This window comes from Siniperca chuatsi, linkage group LG22 (genome assembly GCF_020085105.1).
Source record: "Siniperca chuatsi isolate FFG_IHB_CAS linkage group LG22, ASM2008510v1, whole genome shotgun sequence".
NCBI classification, from domain to species: domain Eukaryota; kingdom Metazoa; phylum Chordata; class Actinopteri; order Centrarchiformes; family Sinipercidae; genus Siniperca; species Siniperca chuatsi.
The window spans coordinates 18,892,568-18,914,695 of NC_058063.1; the positions used below are offsets into that span (position 1 = coordinate 18,892,568).

The 22,128-nt window shown below is 41.0% G+C and overlaps 1 protein-coding gene across 1 annotated transcript in view; it reads left to right on the plus strand.

Annotated features, from left to right (window-relative positions):
- The window catches only part of nhsl2 (NHS-like 2), a 156,009-nt gene extending 138,246 nt beyond the window's left edge, over positions 1-17,763 (plus strand). The window contains 7 exon segments of the mRNA XM_044183455.1: positions 4,224-4,400; positions 6,049-7,165; positions 7,368-8,191; positions 8,194-8,543; positions 8,760-9,069; positions 10,010-10,127; positions 10,819-17,763. Coding sequence (XP_044039390.1) covers positions 4,224-4,400; positions 6,049-7,165; positions 7,368-8,191; positions 8,194-8,543; positions 8,760-9,069; positions 10,010-10,127; positions 10,819-11,158 — 3,236 coding nt within the window. The 3' untranslated portion in view covers positions 11,159-17,763.
- The last annotated feature ends 4,365 nt before the right edge of the window (positions 17,764-22,128 follow it).

Genomic DNA, 22,128 nt, shown 5'->3' on the forward strand with positions numbered 1-22,128 from the left:
ACAGTTAATTCTTGTCCTTGGAAACAGCAAAACAATCTCAATGCAAAGTCCTCATACTCTCTTTGTCAGGGGTTTTTGACCGTCTTCATCCGCATCATTCATCATTTGTCAACTACTTTTTCCAATGTCAAAAGTGAGCTGTCAGCCTGAAGATGGGATATCATAAAGGGGGAGAAAGGCAGTTTTTTTCTGATTATAGAGGCAAGAACATTTAGAAGTTAATATTTTGTTACTGTAACTGTATCTGTGTTTCATAACAGGGTCTTTAACCACATCCCATCCACAACTACCGGAACACTCACAGCAGGCAGGAAAGCAGCAAAGCCAGGGCCATACTGAAGAGACATTATGATGAATGTATCATCGTCTTGTCTCTCTGGTGAAGGCTGCTGATAGTTGAAATAGTGTCTATTATTTATGGCTGCAGGAGCAACACAAAGACTCCCCACCTCTGAACGTCAGCTCAATCACAGACGAGGCCGATCAAGAACGGCTTTCCGAAAGAAAGACAGGCAGTAAACGTGACTGTATACACGTATGATTATTACATTTTTGCTGCCCAGGCTGCAAATTTGTCACTTTGCCTTGATGAAATCAGGATTAAAGAGGCAGACAGTCCAGCAGGAAGTGGGGGAATGCATGACAGCCAGACAGGAAGTCATATTTAGCCCCGCTCAATGGCTGAATCATAGCTTAGTCTCTGCTGGATGGCAGATGTAGATGTAGATGTTTCAGCCCAAACACTCTTATTTATTCATGCACAGAGAATAGCAATTGAATGGCACTCAGTGAACGAGCTAAACAGACAGATTGTTGTTAACATAGACACAGAATGAATGACTGAGGCAAATAGGCTGTTGGAGAGAGAAACAGATAAAAAGACAGGTGGAAAAAGAGTAGTCAATTTCAATTTCACTTAGACTAGACACTAGAGCCATGTTTCTTGGGCAACTACTCACATTTTCAACTCTTCAGTGATTGGTATGGGCTAATACTGTGGGAAAGGTTGAATCTAAATCACTGGACCGAAGTTTTGATTAAAGACTTTCTCCTAAAAGGATTTTCACGCCTATCTAATGATAGAGTAGGTGTGGTGTGTACTGGTATTTATCATAGGGATAAATACCAGTACTATTCACCACAAATGAACTTAGGAAGCCTTCTGGATGAACAGTGAAATGTCTTCAAAACCCAGTGATTTGTAATCATCTTTGTGGAGACTTTGTACCATGATTGATAGGAACCTTCAAAGACACTCATCTGAAAGTCAATATGCTTTTTTTTACAACTGATAGTATAGTTAGTTGTGTGTCAATACTAGACTTTTACCAATAAATCAAGTATGATCAGCTCTTATTCATCAACCCTAAACAGAATGGGGGAAAGTTACAGTATTACTAGTAGTGACTAGTTCCTTGCCATAAATTGTTAGTAGTAACAAGTTACCTTACTTAATTAGTATTTATTTACAGTAAGTCAGAGTACTTTTCAGTTACCCAAAAACTAAACAGCAGAAGGCTAATAAATGTCTTAAAATATGACTCTCCAGTCAGTGATATCACCACAGGTGTTTTCCATTGGCTGCAAAAGGCACAATACCCACTGTTACATCACTGAGTAGGGTGTGGCCAGAGGTGAAAAAAGGCCTTTAAGTTGGATGAACAACAGCAAAACAACATGTGATGAGCTTTTCCCTGTAACAAAGCTCTACATTTTGTTTCTCAAACTTTGTGTCTCCGAGCTTTGTTCTGGAAATGTGGATTAAAAACTGCATCACTGAGCTCAATTGGTTGTTTTTGCAGGCAATAATACCATGTAGAGTCTGTCTGCTATTAGCCTGCTCTTTGGTCTCTCAGATAGCTCAAACATTTGTAATTCTGTGTTGTTCAATGCTTGGATGTATAATTCATACACAGCGCTGCATCAGGGACATAACTAGAAACAAAATGGAAGGAGGGCAGGGTGGAGTCATTTATGACAGGAAACCCCTTGATAGGCAACAAGAATATACACAGGAAGACAGACAGGTAGAGAAACTGATGGTGAATGCGAATGTACTTTATGGGAGGCAAAAAGATCGAGCCACAGACTGTTTGCTGGGCTTTGTGTTTGGTTTTCCATTCATCGTCACATTGGTTTATGTAGTTATTGAATTCGACAACATAATGCTTGATTTATGAAGAAACAAAAAGCAACAGACCTGTATTCTGCTATATTTTGCTTACTGAAACCCATTAAAGTCAGTAGTTGTACAATAAATACTGTATTGCTCCTTTAACTCCGTTTGTTTTGGCACTGGTGGCGTAATGCCAGTACACTTTTTCATCGATCCAACTTCATTTGATTCATTTTTTGTTTTGCCTCATTGATTTTGTGTGTGTGTGTGTGTGTGTGTGTGTGTGTGTGCGCGCTTGAGTGTGTGTTTCCTGTCTGTCTGATTTAACATCCCAGTCTTCACTCACTGAGTAAAAAAACTAAACTTCACTGAATGGCATTATTTTGTTGTAGGAGATAAATCTTAGCAGTAGACTGCATCCAATATGACTGTTGCTATAAAACAAGGCTGATGGCTTAATAGAAGCCTGACTGAGTTATGCACCATGCCTGGTGAGAGATGGCACTGCATGTCATTGAGGTAATCAAGTAGGTACCTGCTGCCTCTGATGACTCATTGGATTACTGTCAGCCCAGACAAGACATCAGAAGGACAGGAAGTACAACAGAACAGCAGGTTTCTCAGCAGCATCTGCTGTAAGTCACTCTGGATTAAAAAATGACTGCAGAAACTGTAGAACATAAACATGTAGGTTTATGATGACAGAAAAAAAGAAAGTGAGGCTGTTCAAGCATGTAGTTACATCAGTTTAATGTACTCTTTGTCATCTCCAACACATGCACTTGTTCAGCTGAGGTGAACTCTTGTTGTCAGCCAAAAACATGTTGATTTAAACAAACTTGCGGCAACTCTGAGCATCAGTGGCTCAAAATATCAGCGATCAGGTAACAGGAAATCCTTAAATCACCAAGCATAATGTCAGTAAAATGCACACAGCACGCTCACGTTCTCCAACTCTATGTGACAATGTAAACCAAACTACTGGCTTCGGGGCCAGATCTGGCCCCTGAAACAATTTCATAGGGCCTCCCTCATGTTGAGAGTTTATTGTTAAAGCTGACCTAGATTTTGATGGGGGTCATATGTTTGAGTAAATTTGAGAATTTAAACTGAGTCTTTATTTCACATTTAGACAGTGAGGAGGTGAGTGAATCCAGCTAAGTGAGAACAGTTTGTATTTCACATGGATCCTGATGAATACTATATTGCACCGATGTGTCAGTATTCCAGCACTTTAGTGGGCACAGTCCCTTCTTTTCCTTGTGGTGTTTTATTGTGACACATCTGCAGGAAGTATGCAGTTTTAATGACTGTAGCTTAACAGCGATCTAATTAAAACAGCAAATATTTATATATATTTATATAATAATTTTTGTGAAAAAGATTGTTTAGAATGACAAGACTATGTTGTTGTACTAGTAGAACTAATGCTGTGGAAGTATACATTATGCTGAATTTAATGTTAAATGTGAGAGAAAAAATCTTTCTTACTGAACTTTCGCCAAACCTTCATGTAAACAATTTCCTAGGAATCATCAATCACATTGATTTCATGCAGAAATTAAAATTATGGCTCATGCAACTGCAACCATTGTAGGTTTTTGCCAAGCTGTGTTAAGCTTATCCTCTAAACTTTTGGGGTTGATGTTGCTCTTACTATGCCCTTTTAACATGCATTGTTTAATTAGCAAATTCTGTGACTTAAAAGGTATTTTAAAATATTTAAGCCACATTACTGCATGTTATTCAAATACAGTTACTACAAGTTGTGTTCTTCTCGGTCCATCTCACAAAAATACATTTTAACCTGAGTGAGACAAGCTGGGTATATTGAGTTTAATAAAAAACAGTAAATCATATTTGTCTTGACCATCTTAAAAGATGTGACTTGAAAACGATGCACCCTTTTAGGAATGACAAATCAGGTGATGCTCACAGAATCAAATTTTTTTCTACACATCTCTATCTCTCAAGAGTCATAATCTAATACGTTTTTGCCATGTCAAATACATGATTGGATTTAGTGTTTTATTGAATTTACTGTGTCAAGTAAAATTACCTTCCTCTTCCTTTCACTGACCCCATTGTTCCTCTGTTTCTCCTCCAGGTGAAGGAGGAGGAGGGAAATTCCACGGTGTCGACCTCCTCCAGCACTCCCCATCCCCCTCTCCAGGGGACCCCTTCCCCCACCAGCCCCGCTCCCTAGAACCTGTCACAGACACCTTCCACCAGAACCTCCCCCTGAGGAAGACACACTCTGACCTCGACACAACCTTACCTGCAGGTGTGTGTAACCATTAGGGGAAGCGCTTACCCTCCTCCGATGTTTTTCTTCTCCGTTTCTTCTTTCTTGTGTCCCTGTGGTGCAGATCACCTTACTCTTCACATAAACTGCGCACCACCTTCAGCCAAAGACAGAAAAGAGGGAAAAGAAAGGTACAGGTCACTACAAAATGAAAAATCTCTACTCATTAACCACTAACCCCAATGTCAGCTGAAACTCTGTTGGCATTGTTAGAAACTTTTAACTTTTTTTGGCTACAGAAACACATATTTTTACACAGACATTGTACTGAACAAGGTGTTGCAGAAATTTGATTGACATAATTTTCAGCTTTTTGGAGCTGTAAAAACATTTTCCCTTTTCATTTGATAACTTGGGAGAAGACAGAGATGGGACCGTGACAGCTAACTTTTTGTATGTTTCTACTGCTTAAAATAAGTTTTTAGTGATACAAAGGTGAAAAGATCAAAGTTTTAATTTAATTTCACAATGAATTATTTATTTTACCTGTGTTTTTTGTGTATTTGTGTCAATTCCCATAAATTTAGCTTGGTTAGATTAACCTGGGCATGTTCATATTCCTACTTGGCTTAATCCCATGTTAAAAGGGGTCATTGAAGCAGGAAAACATCATAATTATTTTTCTTTCTGCTTTTCACCTACCAAATTTTGAATTTAACAAAGAAAAGCATAGCGATTTATGTTGGGTTAATAATTTCTTTCCCATGTATTTGCAGTAATCTGTTTTGCTCAGTGAAGGATGGTGTTGCCGGCAGCCAGGATCTTTTCATGCCTAATTGGTTTATTCACTGCAACAGGGATACTCTATCGCAGGGTATGAAGGGTTCGCGTAAACAGTTTAAAATGAATAAGGCCTTAATTGCTGACAGGCGAGAAAAAGCAGAACATCTAAAGTTAGCATGTATCTGACGTTTAAAAAAATGGATTAAATCAATTGATGTTGTGTTAAGAATAAAGATGAACTTATTCACTGCAGACCTTGGCGAACACTTGTGAACACAGTGTTAGTATATAATGTAATTCACACCTGTGAGGTAGGTGCATAGGAGAATGAACTGCATATTTTTACTATATCTACAGCCTGCAACAACCAATCACTAAAGGGGTCAAATCATACTTGAGGCGACTAGACATTGAATAATTAACCCAAATGCATACATAAGTCAAAATACACACATAAAAGGGCCAACATTCACATCTTGTCGTAAATAGAATGCAAAGAATCCTGAAGATTTTTTCCCCTTGTCTATTGTCTGAAGGTCTATGACAGAGTTCTTTAAAAGATTTTGTGCTGACAGCATGCAGGAGCCCACAACTTTTTCAGTTCCTTTCAGAGAACAGCGTTAGCTGGCAACCAGAGAGTGTGTAGTATATCTAAAGGACTTACTGCTGTAAGCAAGAAAGTGAACTTCATGCTGTCAAGGGTGACACAGGGTGACACAGGCTGTCACACTGTTCTTATCTTTATATTTAATTTTTTTCTGCTATAAAATCAAAATGTTTTTTAAATGGGCTGCTAGAGATAGATAGGGGTGGTGGGGTGTTAATGTAAGTTTTTAGGGCAAGTTGAGTTTGTTCTGATCAGTTTAGTTGTATTAATTCTCCCTCTTTCCCCTTTCTTCCACAGATAACACTTTGGAGCAGCGTGCCCGGGACAAACTTCACCCAGGAACTATGGACCGCTCTGGGCTGCTGTGCTCAAATACACCCTCCACTTCCTGGAACGGACCTAAGGGCTCCACCTTTTCTCCCGGAGCGTGGAACGAGCCTTACAATTACACCATGAACAAAGGCCCAGAAGTTCCGCCCAAACAGCACAGCATCCTCGGTAATGCAGGGGGAGGGACGCAGGACGGGGTGATGTTGGTTAGCTCAGGACAGTCGGTGAGCTCACATTCCAGTTCATTCACGTCTGTGACAAACCTGTCTGGGAGAGGAGGGAATAACATGCCAGGGATTTCACTGGCAGCGGCGATGATGGGAAAAAGGAGCGAGACGGAAGGGGCTGCTGCGGATGGAGGGAGAGGAGGTGGAGGAGGGGGGGTTGGGGAAGCAGGTAGAGGGCGGGAGAGGTCGGCACGTTCCATAGCAGCAGCGAACGCCTTCAAGTTCCGGGAGCGTTCCCTTTCTACACCCACGGATTCTGGTTCCTTCTGCTTTACAGAAGGTGGCATAGGGCAGCCAGACGGGAACATTGTGTCCACAGGGAATGGGAATGCTATGGCAATAACACATCAACAACAGCATCATAACTTCCTGGGTTTGGGCGAGAACTACGCCCTTCTCTACCCTAGAGGGAGCTCTGAAGACAGTGCCAGTACCACAGACACAGTCTCTGTCACAGCTTCTGACTACAGCGCAGATGGCCACTTGCGCCTACGCTCCCGCTCCATCTCGCTTAAGAAATCCAAACGCAAGCCACCACCTCCTGTAAGGAGCGTCTCTCTCATGAAGAACCTTGGAGAAGCTGAGGGGAGAATCCACCAGGAAGGCGGTCTTTACCGGGATGGCCGGCCAAAGAGCCTACATATCCCCAGGGACCACTTCCCAGACTTCCAGCCCGATTTCCTCCTGCCCAGCTCGTCCTGCTCCTCTAAACCCAGTGTTGGTGAGCGGGAACTGGTCCATGGAGGCACTGATGGACCTCCAAGTCTGGAGGTCCAGGCACCAGAGAGGGAGGGAGAGACAGAGCTGACCTTCCCCACTCACTGGCAGCTGGGGGAGTGGAAGAATGACCCTTACAGGTAGAAAATGAAACTACACTTTATGTTAAAAGCTTATTTGCTCGATCCAGTTTATGTGTGTCTACCATGGTTATTTGTTTTCATATTTAAATTATTAAGCATGGCTCCTCAGTATTCTCCAAGTTTGTTAGGTAAAGACTAGAAATGCATTGAGTTCTCCTCTCTTCTCTTCTCTTTTCTTCTCTTCTTTTCTCTTCTCCAGGTCTCTATCAGGCTCCAGCACAGCAACAGGTACCACAGTGATTGAATGTATGAAAGTCAGAGGCAGCTCGGAATCCCTGCTTGATTCTCCCTCCACCTCCAGAGCCACCTCACCCTCACAGCTTTCCATGGAAACTGACATCAAGGCATCCTCGCCCTTCAAACCCCCAGGACTTATGTCCCCATCAAGTGGCTATTCCAGCCAGTCAGAGACTCCCACCCCAACTGTTCCACTCAGTCAAATGGCATGTCAGGGAACAGCAGGGACGTCAGGGACAATAGGGACATTAGGGTGTAAGTTGCGCCCGAAGATTCCAGAAAGGAAATCATCGCTACCATCACCCAAGGACCCGGCTGCGAGGTCTAGATTATCCTTTGAGATGCCTGGGAATGCACATCTGGAGCTGTCATCAATCAAGCCAAAGCAAAAGGCCAGCAGACGGCATTCTGACACCTCAACAGCGGCAAAACCAGGAAAAATCAGCCCCAGCTCTTCACAGGCATTGCCTGTGGTTACCCAGAATGAGCTGAAGACTGTTCGGCTTCGCTCTGTCTCTCGTGGTGACTTGGAGGACTGCCCTGATGGGGCGTCTGACACCATCGAAGAAGAGCAGCATGGCCGAGACCTAGGCGAGGACCCCAGCCCGCCAGCCACCCTACCAAAACCCAAACCGCCTGTCGCTGTCAAGCCCCCGTTGCCTAAGCGGCCCCTGAACCTCCTCCTCAAGTCTCCTTCCCCCTCCTCCACTTCCCCCCTAGCCCTCGACTCACCTCCTGCCTCACCTGTGGACCGGCCTGTGCCCCTAGGCAACATCTACAAAGTCATGAAAAACCCAAACCCAAAAAACCTCCACCACAAACTTTAACAACTCCCTCTGTTTTCCCAGATTCTGCCACCGCTCCACAAACTGCCTATGATCATCCATTCCTCCCCCACTCCCAGTCCCTCTTTGATCTCCCTCCTCTTCCAGAACCCCAGCCTCTCCTGGAAGACCCAGCAATGGAGCCTGAATTTGACACAGACCCAGAGATCCGTCTTGGTCCTGAGGATGGAGGCTCACTCCCCTCTCCCTGCAGTAACCAGGAGGCCCCGGAGCTCCAGGACAAGAGCAAGACACTTCCCTCAAGGATGACAATCTCCTGTCTGGCAGAGCTGTCGGACAAAAAGAAACCCAAGGTGAGGAAGACATCTCTCAGAAAATGCTTTATTTTAGGGGCATCCTTGTGGTTGAGGTCATTAAGTGCGTCCTGGTGGCAAACAATGTAGAAATACAGTTAATGGAAGTAGAGATTGTCAATGTAATTAATATCCTCATTTTTAAGTAATTGTACTAATGTTTCATAATTATTGCTGTACTGATTTGATGTTTAAAACTTTCTCATTCCTTTGCAGGTTCCACCTCCAGTCCCCAAGAAGCCGAATGTCCTGCTTCTTCCCTCATCTGTCCACTCCTCCACCAATGGCAGCACAGAACGTCAGACGCCACAGGCCGACAGCCCTGTGGGTCTTCGGTCTCCTGTAGGAGCATTCTCACCAGAAGAGTTTCCCAGTACTCCTAGTGCTCTCGATATGCCAGAGCAAGATGAAAACCACCTGGGAACAGACGAAGAGAGTTCAAAAGAGTCATCACTTCAGTCATCTCTGCAGGATTCCTCCCTCACAGAGCTGGGAGAGAAGATGGCCAGCACTGGGATTGGGGCAGGTATGTGTTAGGAGACATTTTTAGAAATTTGTCCAGACTAGGGTCACAGGGTATTTAGAAATTAAATCTGATAAGTCTATTTTGGTATTTTGGAGTATACTTTTTCAGCTGGGTGTTTTTTTTAATGCAAGTAATTCATCAGACAATAAGTAATTTGATCCATTCTTCTATGGTTTTCCTCAAAAAGCTTTCTTTTCCATATTTTAGGTACAGTATATTATTGACTTCGCTAGCTAGCAGGGAGTTCATTTTGGTAACTTCTGTAGTGTTGCAGTGTGTCTGTCTACTTTAAAGACTAGATATAAGTTCACTTACAGTACACATTAATGTGGTTGTGTATTTAGAGGCCATGTATAATGAGATCCAAAAAGAAAGCACTTTTTGGCTGTGTGAATGTTTTTTGACCACTAGTGCCACTATGGAGCAATCTTAATTAAATAAAACCTACCATACATGCAGTATTTGCTAACACATATTAGCTGATGAATACTGTTTGATCTTAGGCTTGTTTTGACACAAGCTGTGGAACTCCTAACCTTTTTCTTATCATTTGATATGTGTTTAATAGTAGCCTGTCAGAGCTGGTACATTTGATTAGGATTCTTCCCTGCTGCTCCTGATTCTGCCAGAGGAGATTGCTCATGTTTTGACGCAAATCAAGCCCAATTGCTCTATAATTGGACCAAATGAAAACACAGTGGTTCCCACTTTTTGTAACAGTGAATATGACATTTATCATTATTATCTAATTATTACCAGATTTTGTATGATTTACATTAATTGCAAAGGGACATACACACGTATTATGAATATTGCCTTTTGTAAAACAACCGGAAAGCCAGCAGAAATTTACAGATTTGTTGTGTTTGGTAAGACACTAAAATGAACTAAAAATGTGAAATTTCCAAAAAATACATTTTAATGATTTCTTCCTTCTCAGATGACTCGGCAGCCAATGAGAAGATGGTACTCCACATTTCCGAGGAAACAGATGATGACTTGTTGCCCAGCACACCTGCAACACACACCACCGAAGACCTGTTTACTATTATTCACAGGTTTGAACATGCACACACATACATCCAATTCACATTTCAGACATACAGTACAACACCATAGTATTTACAAACAATTACATTACAGTAGATGTCTTTCCTTAAAAAGATGTTGGAAAGGTTAAAAAGTGCATTACAGTCATGTCTGTTTTGACAGTACACACTTATTTTTACAGCACAAATGGTTTCAGCCAACATCAAGCTTCCCTGCTAGCTTATTATAACCCAGAGCATGTGATGAAAGACGCATTGTCTTGTTGAAAAGGTGTGAGGTGGACGGAACATAAGGTTCCCTAGCAACAGCTACATGTATAGTGGCTCTCACACACACACACACACACACACACACACACACACTGAATCACAAGAAAGCTAGTCTCTAAGCAACAAGTGTTCATGATTTTACCTTGCATGATGCTGAAAATAGCTTGAAAGGCATAGAAGAAAAGGTGAGGAGGTGAAAACAGGAGTCAATGTTTTCATCTTTCAGGATGGAGTCCCTTCTCTAGTTACACATTTTAGTTTTTTTTATTCTCTAAAAGGAGAGGTGTCGATCTAAGTTTGACCCATGTAGTATGAGGAGTAAATTTCAAATTATGAATTGAAACAGCCGCAAATTGTGGGGAATTTAAATGTGCTTCTTTATCTTCCCATTCTTCACCTTTGCTAATAATCTTCTCTTCTCTTCGCCTAGATCCAAACGAAAGGTTCTAGGTCGAAAGGAGCCGACGGACTCCTTTGGCAGCCGCCAGAGCTTGGTGTCCCCGGTGAAGCACAGCACCAGCGGTAGCGACCTTCGAAATCTGACTTTAGGCAGCAGTCAGAGGTCGAGCTCCCGCAATGAGAACTTCATGGCCCTGCTTCAGAAGAAAGGCAGCAAGTCTTCCAGCGGAGGAGCCAGAGTCTCCGCTATGGAGCTTCTCAAAAGCACAAACCCTCTGGCGCGACGGGTCACAGAGTTTTCAACCACTACGTTGACGACTGGCGAGGGAGGAGACGCGGCATTCGGAAATGACAAACACAGCGATCAATGAACGGGAGTATTGTTAATGGATGTTAACCTGGTCTGTTTGCTGTTGACAAAGCTACCAACCAATTCTACAATGTGCTACCCACTGCAGATGGGGCCTTCTGACAAATGACAAATGTCCAACAGGATCGCTCCAACTATTGACTGACCATTTGCACTGTCCAATCAAATTGGAGCACATTTTTGGACAAAATGGTCCCTCCCATGGTTGAAGCACTATTCTTCCCTGTCAAACCGGTCCCTCTAGGAAAGCGAGAAATCTGCGGAGAGCAAAGTTTGTTCTTACTATATTTTCAGTGAAAGGTGGAGGTTTTAAGGTTATTCTTCAACACTGCACCGTGTTTTCCTGCTCAGTGTGGAGGCTGGATGGATAGATGGATGGGTGGAGTAGACCCTGGAAATATAAGGATATACAGTGGATATCTTTACTCCTGGCTCCTTCTGGATGAAGACAACAAGAGTCCCTGATGACCACAATGGTCAATGTATATGACTATGTAACCACTTATACTGATCCACTAGGATACCACGGAGGATCAGTAATCAAATGAATCCAAGAAATAAATGGAATAAAATACAGAAAATGTGAGACTTCCAAATGATTAGTCTACAATTCAACCAAAACCCTCCAACCAGTAGCACTACAGCACCGACATCTGTAGACCTACATGAATTGAAGGGTAAATTACTAATGGTATGATGAGGCACCTGAGAAAGCAAATATGCCCAAAACCTTGGACATCATAACTCTGTCTTCGCTCTATGGTAAATGCAATACCATAGCAGGCATCAGCACTGTCATTTTCAGAAAACAGAACATTCTGATTTGAGCGGACAAATCACAGGATTTACAAAGAGAAACCACATGGGGGCTTTTTGCCACCAAAGATGAGGCATGAGCGTGTCACAGATTTTGTTGCTCATGCTATGAACATGAACGCGGACCTTCACAAAACATTCCACAGAAGCACCCAACAAACAGATGACATTTTGGAACGCAAGCACTTTTCTTTTTCCTTGGCGTTTACATGGCGCAGCCTTTGTGTCGCTATATTTTTTTCTTGAGACACTCATCAATCATTTTTTCAGTCTTTGTTTAAATTTTCTTTTTTTCTTATATTTTTTCCTACACTTATTAGATGGCCATAAACTGTACATGCTTAACTGGACTGTACTGTACGTATCATGTACAAAGATAAATGTATTGCATCTATCAATGAATATCATTTGTGGACACGAAGACTAAAAATAGTGTACAGAGCAGCAAGCCGCTTGGACTACAAACTGCCCACACGATGGAGGGAAAACACACTCAAATACACACACACACAGACTAAGAAGTAAGCATCATGGAAGACAAGCAGAACAGATATATCTACACAAATATGAGTGTGTGTGTGTGTGTGTGTGTGTGTTGATACGAGTGTGTGTGCAGATGAAATCTTGCCTGTGGAGTTTCTGTACGGAGAGCATGAAGCAGGCCTGGTTATTAAACAGGGTTTTTATTCATTTTGGTCTCTGGTGACGGGACCAAAGGACTGTTAAAAACTACAAACAGACCAGAGGGGACCTAACGGTGTGTGTGTGTGTGTGTGTGTGTGTTCATGTGTGTGTTTAAAGGGAAGTGCCAAGAACAAAGTGGGAGAAAGAGAAGAAAGAGAGAGCGAGTGCCCGTACGTGTGCCTGTTTATGTGTTTGGCATTTTTGTGCGCGTGTCCTCACTTCGTGTGCATATTAGGACTGGCACATATTTGTGTGTGTGAATGTTTGTGTTTGCGTGTGCATCGTCACCCCGCACTCCCACCCCCTCCATTCTTGGGACAGGATTAGAATGACTGAAGTAGCCACCCTACACCCACACATTGCCGAACCACAAGGATTCTGGAACCCAAAGGGATTCCGGAACCAATATGATTCCAGAACCAATAGGATGCCAGAACCAATAGGATTCCGGAATCAAGAGGATATCGGGAACCAATGGATAACAGACGGAAAATGATTTTAGAACTTAAAGGATTCTGGAATGACTGGTAGACTTTGGAATTCTGGAATGAGGGAATCTTGTGACATTAGAACCCAAGGCCACTACAGCTCTAGCCAGAGAATTGGGGGTCGAATAGTTTGTTTGTTTTGCCCTCCTCCATGCACATTTTCACACTCTGTCTCTTTCGTCTCAGAGGTGAGGTGACGGTCTGCACCACCTTCCTCCTCCTTTCCACATGTTCCTGTCCTCCTCCTTTCATCACTGCTAGAGCACACACTCCATCTGTCTCTGCATATTGCAGCATCTCTCTCTTCTGGCACATACAGTAGCACACTCTCTCTATCTTCCCCTATATACTGCAACCTCTCTGTTTTTACACGTAGCATCGCCTCTCTATCCCTCTCTTCCTGCCACTGCCCTCCTACCTTCCTCTTTTAACCTTCTCTCCATCCTCTCCTCCCTCCCTGACCCTACCCCATTTTCCATTAACCTTCCCCTGTTTCTCCCATCTCTTTTCTCTCTCTTCCTCCTCTCCACCTCTCTGCATTCAATCTATGCATCTGAGCTTGGCAGACGACACGACACCGGATGAATGTCAATGAATGACTGAAAATAGATCCTGTGCTTAGTTTGAGAGTGCAAAAAACATCTTTCTATCAACGCTTATCTTCTGCCTTCTCTCTTTCTTGCTCTCTGAGTTTTTATACTTTTTCTTTACCTTCCTTTTGAGTATCCATGTAACATTAAATTAACATGGATGAATGAATGGATAGGATCTGTGCACAAACACAGAAACAGGCAGGGTTTGAATGTGTTTTGCATAAAGGACCTTGCCTTTTGGACTGTGAACGAAACACCCTGTGGTCTTTGACCCCTGACCGACCCTCAGTTCTGGATCACTCTGTGGACGGTCTGAGAAATTTGGATTAGCAGTGGTTCAGCTCTAACACCTGACTTATCCCCCGTGTGGATGGACCGTGTGGAGGAAGGAGGGAACCTTTCATCTCTTGACTCCCATTCGGCAAACTATCCCTCGGTGCTATTGAGCCAGAGCTCCCCCTAGTGGATGGAAACGGAGGAACCACACATCACAACAGGAGAGTAAAAAAAAAACTCTTTCACACACATCTCTCTTCCCTATAACAGTCCTTCAGGTATTCCATCATCCTGAAAAAAAAGATGAAGATTTTAAAAATACATAAATTATCACCATTTATGATGACATCAAGTGACGCTTGTTTTAAATATTTAGTGAATGAAAAAAGATAAACCTATAAAACTCTGTGTTTGTTTGCCTTGTATACTGAATTATGGGCAAGTTGCTGCAACGCCTACTGTTTTTGTTTTGTTTAATTATTATTAGTTTTTTAATTTCAGCTTCCTTGGTAGTACATACACAGACACAACCTTTGCAAAATCTGGCCAAAATAACAGTACAGGTGTAAAAGGGAGTATTTATGTTTAACCTGAATCTGACCTGTAAAGAAAAGTTTGGAAATCTGGTGTTACCAATGATGCCTGCCTCAAGTGACTCCAATATCTTAAGTATTCAATAAGCAAATATTTGCCCAAATCTGCATTCATATACAGGTATGCAGAGTATGGCAGTGTAATGATAGTTTTCCCCTTTAGAGCAATATCCTTCAGAACAATCACATATCTGAGATCAGTGAGCGAAGTTGGAAGGGAGGGCTGCTAGATAAAAAAAAAAACTGCTAAAAATTATTTGAACTAAACCCACCGATTTTGTTCGAAATTTTGGAACAGAGTGGGAACAGAGAAGAGAGATACGAGTACAGTGTTAGGAGAGAGAGGATGTGTTGTTTTGGCACAATAATAACAGGAACAGTTCCTTGTTAAAAAGTAATATGTGGTGTTTAGACGCTAAAAATAAAAAGCTAGGCCATCAGGAAGAATGTGTCACTTTCAGCGTGTGTTCAGGATCAACAAACCACAGTGTTGTTTTACTTGTTCCTGAGTAGACAGATGGCAGATATCTTCAATATGGCATGTTTGGTTCAACAGCCTTTAATAGGGAAGTAAGTAGAGGTACAAACAAAGAAACATATGGGTATACTGGTAAAAAGGGTGCTATCCCTTTTGTAGGGATACAATAATTTAATATTGAGAAGAACATGTAATGTTTTTGCAGTTTTTATAAATATTTCTCAGAGGCAGAGTTACACCAGAGGCAGAAATAATCTCATTGGTTGGGTTAATCATCAATGGGTGGAGCCAAATAACCTGCTGGGACATTACTGCCAACTTGATGCCATATTTTTGCTACTTTTTACTTCGACTAACAACAAATTTACTGACAATGGGTACAATTGGTCCTCAGTGTATTTGGTTGATCCTTCAGCTCTTCCCATATGCAGCATGAGAAAATCTGGTACTTTACAGTAGCTCCTCCCATTGGGGATTTAACCAACCAATGAGAATATTTTAACCTAAAGAAAATCTCTGCCTCCAAGAAATGTCAGTTGAACTAAATTACCAATCTCTAAAATATGTTGACAATGTATTATATTGAAAATGACATTTCTATAAAGTGTGAAAAGAGAGCTGACACAAGAAATATATTGAATATTTAATCCATTATCCCTTCTTTAGGAGGACAAACAGGGATGAGAGGAAGGAGGGAAAATGAGGGTGTGGAGCAAAGGTTTGATTCTGCTGAATGTGGGGATTACCACCACATATTCCATCATGTTTTCCTTCACCTCCTCTCTCCCTTTTTCTCAGTTGTCGTGTGACTCAGAGGAGTAATCATGTTAAAAGCTTTTCCCTCTCTCTCTCACTCTCTCGTTTTTTTTCCCTACAAAGTGATAAAAGGTATAGGAAAGCAAGAAAGTACAGAGCACTACAATCGCCCGTTAATTAATTTGGTTTCATTTTATAGTCGGTCTCTGCAGATACAGAATAGCCAAATAGCAACATGTTGCTAAGAGACAAATAAAAGCTGTAAATTGGAGACTTGGAGTTCAGGCAAGGATAATTTTCTGTAAAGCCAAAAGGAAAATCACAGTTTATCTGAAAAAGCTAAACAGGGCTAAGTTTGTGTGAATAACGTGTTTACAGTAACTTGTTAAGTGTAATGAATAGAGCTGCTAATATGAGACCAAATACCAGACCAGCATAAACAAATCAAACATCCCTTCAGACTTTAGACTCCAAAACAAAGTTGACCACAAGTCACCACAGTATTTGCAAAAGATTTACGAACAAAACAGACAAAAACAGCTACTGCATTAGTCTAAACTATTATTTTACCACTTTGTAGAGAAATCTACCACAATGGGCACAAAAGCTTTAAAGTAAATGCAATGGTCTACATTTAGCAAAACGATCAGAGCAGATATCTGACCCGAAAACCTGAGAACTTAACAGAAAACTGCACTTTTAAAAAGTTGATGTTGTTTTTACCAAATGTATGTCTTTACTGTGGGACATTACTAAACACACTGGCACAATTACCTGCATGAGTTGTGTTGAGTCAATTTGTGCTTACGAAATGTACAATTCTGAATTTTTCAATTACAACTGAATGTGTAAAGCAACAGCTCATGCTATGAATATGAGATCTTGTGCAAAACTTGGCTGTAGCTCACCACAATACAGTGGTACTCAACTCAAAGCCCCAAAACATTACATTTGAAAAATTCAACAGCAATATAACTCTCCAATTTCAATGACCTACTCACTGTAATCCACGTACATCACTGTTAACAATTTAGTTGAGAACTACTTTCTGCCAAAGTACACCTGCCACATGTCTATTTCAATGCAAGAGGATGAAACATGCTCACAAGAAGCTCCATGGGTTATCACGAGTAACCATGTTGTTACATTGCTGTTGAGTTTTTCAGATTTTGCTTTGCTTTGCAGCAAACCCAACTCTGATTGAGTTTCACTGACTTGTGGTGAGTTACAACAAACCTCAGAAAATCACTTATCAAACTAAAACTTTGATGGCCTCGTTGGAGCCAGCCGTTTTGTAATTTTCAGAAAATTCCAAGTGTGTGGTCTGTGATGCCAGGTTTGAGTCCATTCCATTAATAAGGTTTTAAGTGTGGTCCAGCTTTATGAGAGAGTGAAAGAGGGCGGAAAAGAGCAACAGAGAAAGAGGGGTAATGACTTGGGCCAAAGAGTATCTTGCATTTGTTTTAGGAGTGCCAGAGGGGTGGGGGTTACAGTGTTTGGACCTTTCAGGGGTACTTTGGAGTAGGCATGCTGCCCATCACAAAAACGGATGCCCTTTGCTGGTAAACCCCGCCCTCCTGCCACTCCAAGCAAAGTAAAACAAACCCCCCAAACCCAGTTCAGGGGCTGTACAGGCAGCTTATAAAGACACAGAGATGATCATTAGAAAGACAAAGAGAAAGAGAGACAGAAATAGCTATTGGAATTATTCTATTTTTGTTATTCCCCATTGAAAAAGACATATTTAAAGTAATATTCTGTGTATGTATTGAATAACCTCTATTTCCCTGCCCCATCCAATGGTGTGATCTGTAGCTGTGAGGTGGCGTCACACACAAACGCTTCCCTCTGCAGCTATGCAATGCCAATGTGATGAAATTATTATATCATTATAAATAAATTATTTTTCTTGCTTAAAAAAACCCTGAATGTTTTGTTTGTTTGCTTTCCCTTGTTTTTTTGTGCTGTGTGCCCTACTAGTCTTCAAGGTCACTTTCTGAATCGGTATTAATGAGTTTCCCTGGAGAGGCAACAACACTTCTGTTAACTGGGTGTTTCTGTCTGCACAGTGAAGCACGAGACGCCAACTAAAACCTCTTGATCCAAAGTTTAATCATTATTTACTTATAAGGCCATTTTGTTTGATACTTGCTTATGAAAGAACAATTTCTAGCTGTGTTCCACTTTACAGGAAACAGCTGTGATTCCAATATAACAGACCAGATTTCATATTTGCTTCTTATTAAATATAAAACCTTGAACATCCTATTGGGGAAATTTGGAATCCTGCTGGTTTCTCCTAAGCTGATCTATGCTGCATTTTTATATAAAAATACATCCATGTTATCAGTTTGAATCTCAGACTGGGGCTGCAATAGGAGAAAAGACTCCCCTTCCCTCTGATTGTAGGTTCTCCTGTTTCCCTCAGTAAGGGCCATGTTATCCTGCCATGGGGCCCCAGGGCCAAATGCCACCTCTACATGATGGGGCTTCAAGATTAGCTAAAAATACAGGCGACACATGAAGCCCCTCATAATTTATGTTTATATTGTGCCTTAGTGGTGAAGATGGGGCTACCAGACAAATTTGCTATTTATCCAATTACCACACGCTGATAAATATTAATGAATTTAATATTTTTTTCTGACATCTATAAATTATTGTAAAAATGTTATAAATGGCAAAAAATATACATTTTATGTTTCTTATTATTGATAACATGTTTACAAAAAAGTTTACAAGCAATATGATATGTGACTTAATCTGCATTATATAAGTTCTGGGTCGCTGAGGTATGTAGGAATGTTTGAAAAACACCAGGGTTAATAAAACATGAGACTTTAGAAGAAGTTAGCTTTATATTGTTTATTTTAAATTAAGTGAAACCACGGTGATAAATGCATAAACTTACACCCTAGAAGAGAAGGAGCTATTTACTACCACTTACAAACTGCAGCAGATTCATTGTTATTTATTGGGTATTGATGAAAATGAAAACCAAAAAGCGATAAATTATGACTTTATCATCCCAAAATAACTCCTTGATATGCTGAAAATCAAAGATTGATAATATAAAACCGTTTTGGAGGATATGTGGGTGGAATTTTCCTTTGATCCCTAAATCCAGATCAGTGCTGCTTACGGTTTTTATTTAGACGCATCAGTTTGCATGCAGGTTCGCAGCCTGGGGAGAGTCTTAAGTTGTATCTGTGTTTCCATTAAGAACGTGCACGCTGTCGTAGCTCTGGGGAAGGCGGTTGTTTCCATAATCAGCCGCGCTCACCTCCAAGACGCAGCGAGTCAGAGACTGCAAAAACAAACTCATGTAATTACCTGTCCCCGTCTTCTCAGGGCTGTCTCTCTTTGGGTGTGTGTGTGTGTGTGTGTGTGAACTGCTATTATTGTAAGGACCAATTAGAGGATTACGCTTTGTGAGGACATTTTTGAGGATTTTTTTTTCTGATCCTCACTTCTTCAAAGGGCAGTTTGAGGGTTAAGACTTGGTTTTTGAGTGAAGGTAAGAATTATATTTAGGTTAGGGGCTGGGGACGCATTATGGCCCACAAGAGTCCTCACGAGTATAGCAGTGTGTCTACAAGTCCAAATGTTTGTGTGTGCGTGTGTGTGTGTGCGTGTGTGTGTGTGTGTGTGTGTGTGGATTCAGGTGGACTATCAAGTCTGCTTCTACAAAGTGTTTCATGTTCCAGCTCCGTAATGACATCCTCTCAGTTAATTGCATCCTTCCTATTCAGATACACACACACACACACACACACACACACACACACACACACACACACACACAGTCTCTCACCCTCTGTTGTATCACTATTTTTTTGTTGGGCTCTAGAGCCATCTAGTGTGTATTTATTGTTAGTGCAAACTTTTGTGGAATGTTGAAAATGAAGCAAATGACACATAAAATCATAAAAATCATAAATATAACAAACTGATCAGGTGAAACCAGCTCTGATCTGCTTGATTTCACATATTAAAATCCTTGTAGTAATGAAAAACTGGTGAAGGATGTTCGAGCCTGAAGCAGCCTCGAAACATGGTGCTGAATGTCTTCATCAGTATTAAAGATGTTCCACTATTGAAATGATTTGATGAAATTGTTTTGATCTTTAAACAAGCTCGCCTGTCACAGTATACTGCATGACCCGGGACCTGGAAAAACCAATATTGTAAAATTATTTTCGACAAAATTCCTGTTTCATTTCTTTATTGACAAAGTGAATCCATATTACATTCACGTTCATGAATTTAGCAGATACTTTTGTCCAAAGCAACATACACATGAGGCACAATCCACAAATCAAACCACAGTCGGTCCAGGAGAGGGGTCATCGAGTGCCGCAGCGCTCAGTTTCAAGTCCCACCTGACAGTTTGCAGGTGCATGAAGTAAGACGTAAGTATCCGTAAATATTAGTTACCATACAAAGTTACAATACTAGACTCACATGTTATAGATTTAATGCAGAATTTGAAGTGAAACCACCTTTGTATCATCAGTGTCGGATTGTAACTAAGTACATTTACTCAAGTTCTGTAGTTAAGTACAAGTTCGAAGTACTTTCCTTGAATATTTACATTTTATGAAACTTCTACTTCACTACATCTCAGAGGGAAATACTGTACTTTTTACTGCACTACATTTGTCTGACAGCTTTAGCTAATTTTCAGATTACAATTGTTCATAACCTTCCTGTCCAGTGAAAACTACGTATCTCCAAATCTGGTGATTCTGAATTTGAATTTTTCTGATAAACTGAAGGATGAAGTTCCTTTATGGGTTGAGAAAATAAAACAAAAAAATTAACTGTTTAAAACCTCTTGGATCAGCTGGAAAATGCATCGTCACAAAGCTGAAAACAGGGCTGTTTTCCTGAGCACATGAGAAGTTGACTTTTTAGAGATATTTGGTTCTCACAGGACAGCAACGCTACAAACTGATCTTATAGACCATGATGCATTGCTGTAGATTAAACTACCCAACATTATATAAAGCAGTTAAAATTAGCTCAACCTTAAACATCTACTGCAGTAAAATGCAACATACACATTAATGCAGCAGGAATATGAATCCAGAAACATCAGCTATAACAGGAAAACACTGACAGGGAGCATTTTACTGCACACTGAGTACTTTTTGATACTTTTTTTGATGCTTACATACTTAAGTATCAGAATCAGAAATACTTTATTGATCCCCGAGGGGAAACTCTTTTGTTACAGCAGCTCACTATCACGTCATCACGTCATCATGCAGGAATACGTGTACTGGAGTATTTTCACAGTGTGGTATTGCAACTTTTACTAAAGGATCTGAATACTAAAACATCCCAAATATAACATCAGACCTGAGGACCAGCAACAAACAGGACCTCCAGGGCCCGTGATACAGCTTTAAGCTTTATTGTGTTATTGTTCTCCAGATTTGTGTGGCAGAGGTGTGACTGTACTCGCTGGGTATTTAAAGGGACGAGAGCTTTGCCGCTTGCTGTTTGTAACACTGTGCTTTAGGGAAGTAGTGAGTCAACAATGGTCATCTTAAAGGTGTGAGGAGCTTTTCTTTCTCATTTAGTTGAGGTTTTATTGATTTTAAACAAAACTGACTTTAATATGATTTGATTTTGCAACAAAAACATTTCTTTTTATCTGCAGAAACAATAATAAATATTAAACAATAACTTGATTCCAGGCTGAAAAGCAGTGTTTTACTGCCCTCTCTTGTTGAAAGTCTCCTGTCTGTTGCACCATCAGTGATGCTCGGTCTGGTCAGTTGCACTGGTAGTAACACCGAACAGTGACGTCACAGAGCACTGACACACGCTGGACTTCACTTCTACACCACTGCAGCAAGGTGAGAGGTTAAACCACCGGAGGTCAGCAGAAACAAGATTTTCAGTCCTTCCTGTTCTCTCAGGCCTATGACTAGCTAGTGCTTCTGTCTGTCCGTCCGTCCGTCTCGCTCTCTCACTCTTTTTGGGGATATGTGGGTGTGTTTATGTTGGTGGGTGGGCAGGGAATTGATTTATAGATGAATTATTTTTTCTTTTAATATGTATTTTAATATGTATTCATGTCTTATTTTATTTTGTTCACATTTGTTGCATGTGAAGCACATTGAGCTTACAGCAGCTTCCCATTTAACTACATTTTGAGTTCTCTCTTCAAGCCAGACAACAATTTTCTAGATGATCTGCATCAAATACAATTTCTTAAAACTTGAACAGAGAGAGCAGAAAAAAAATGGAAACAAATATAAGCTGACCCATCACAT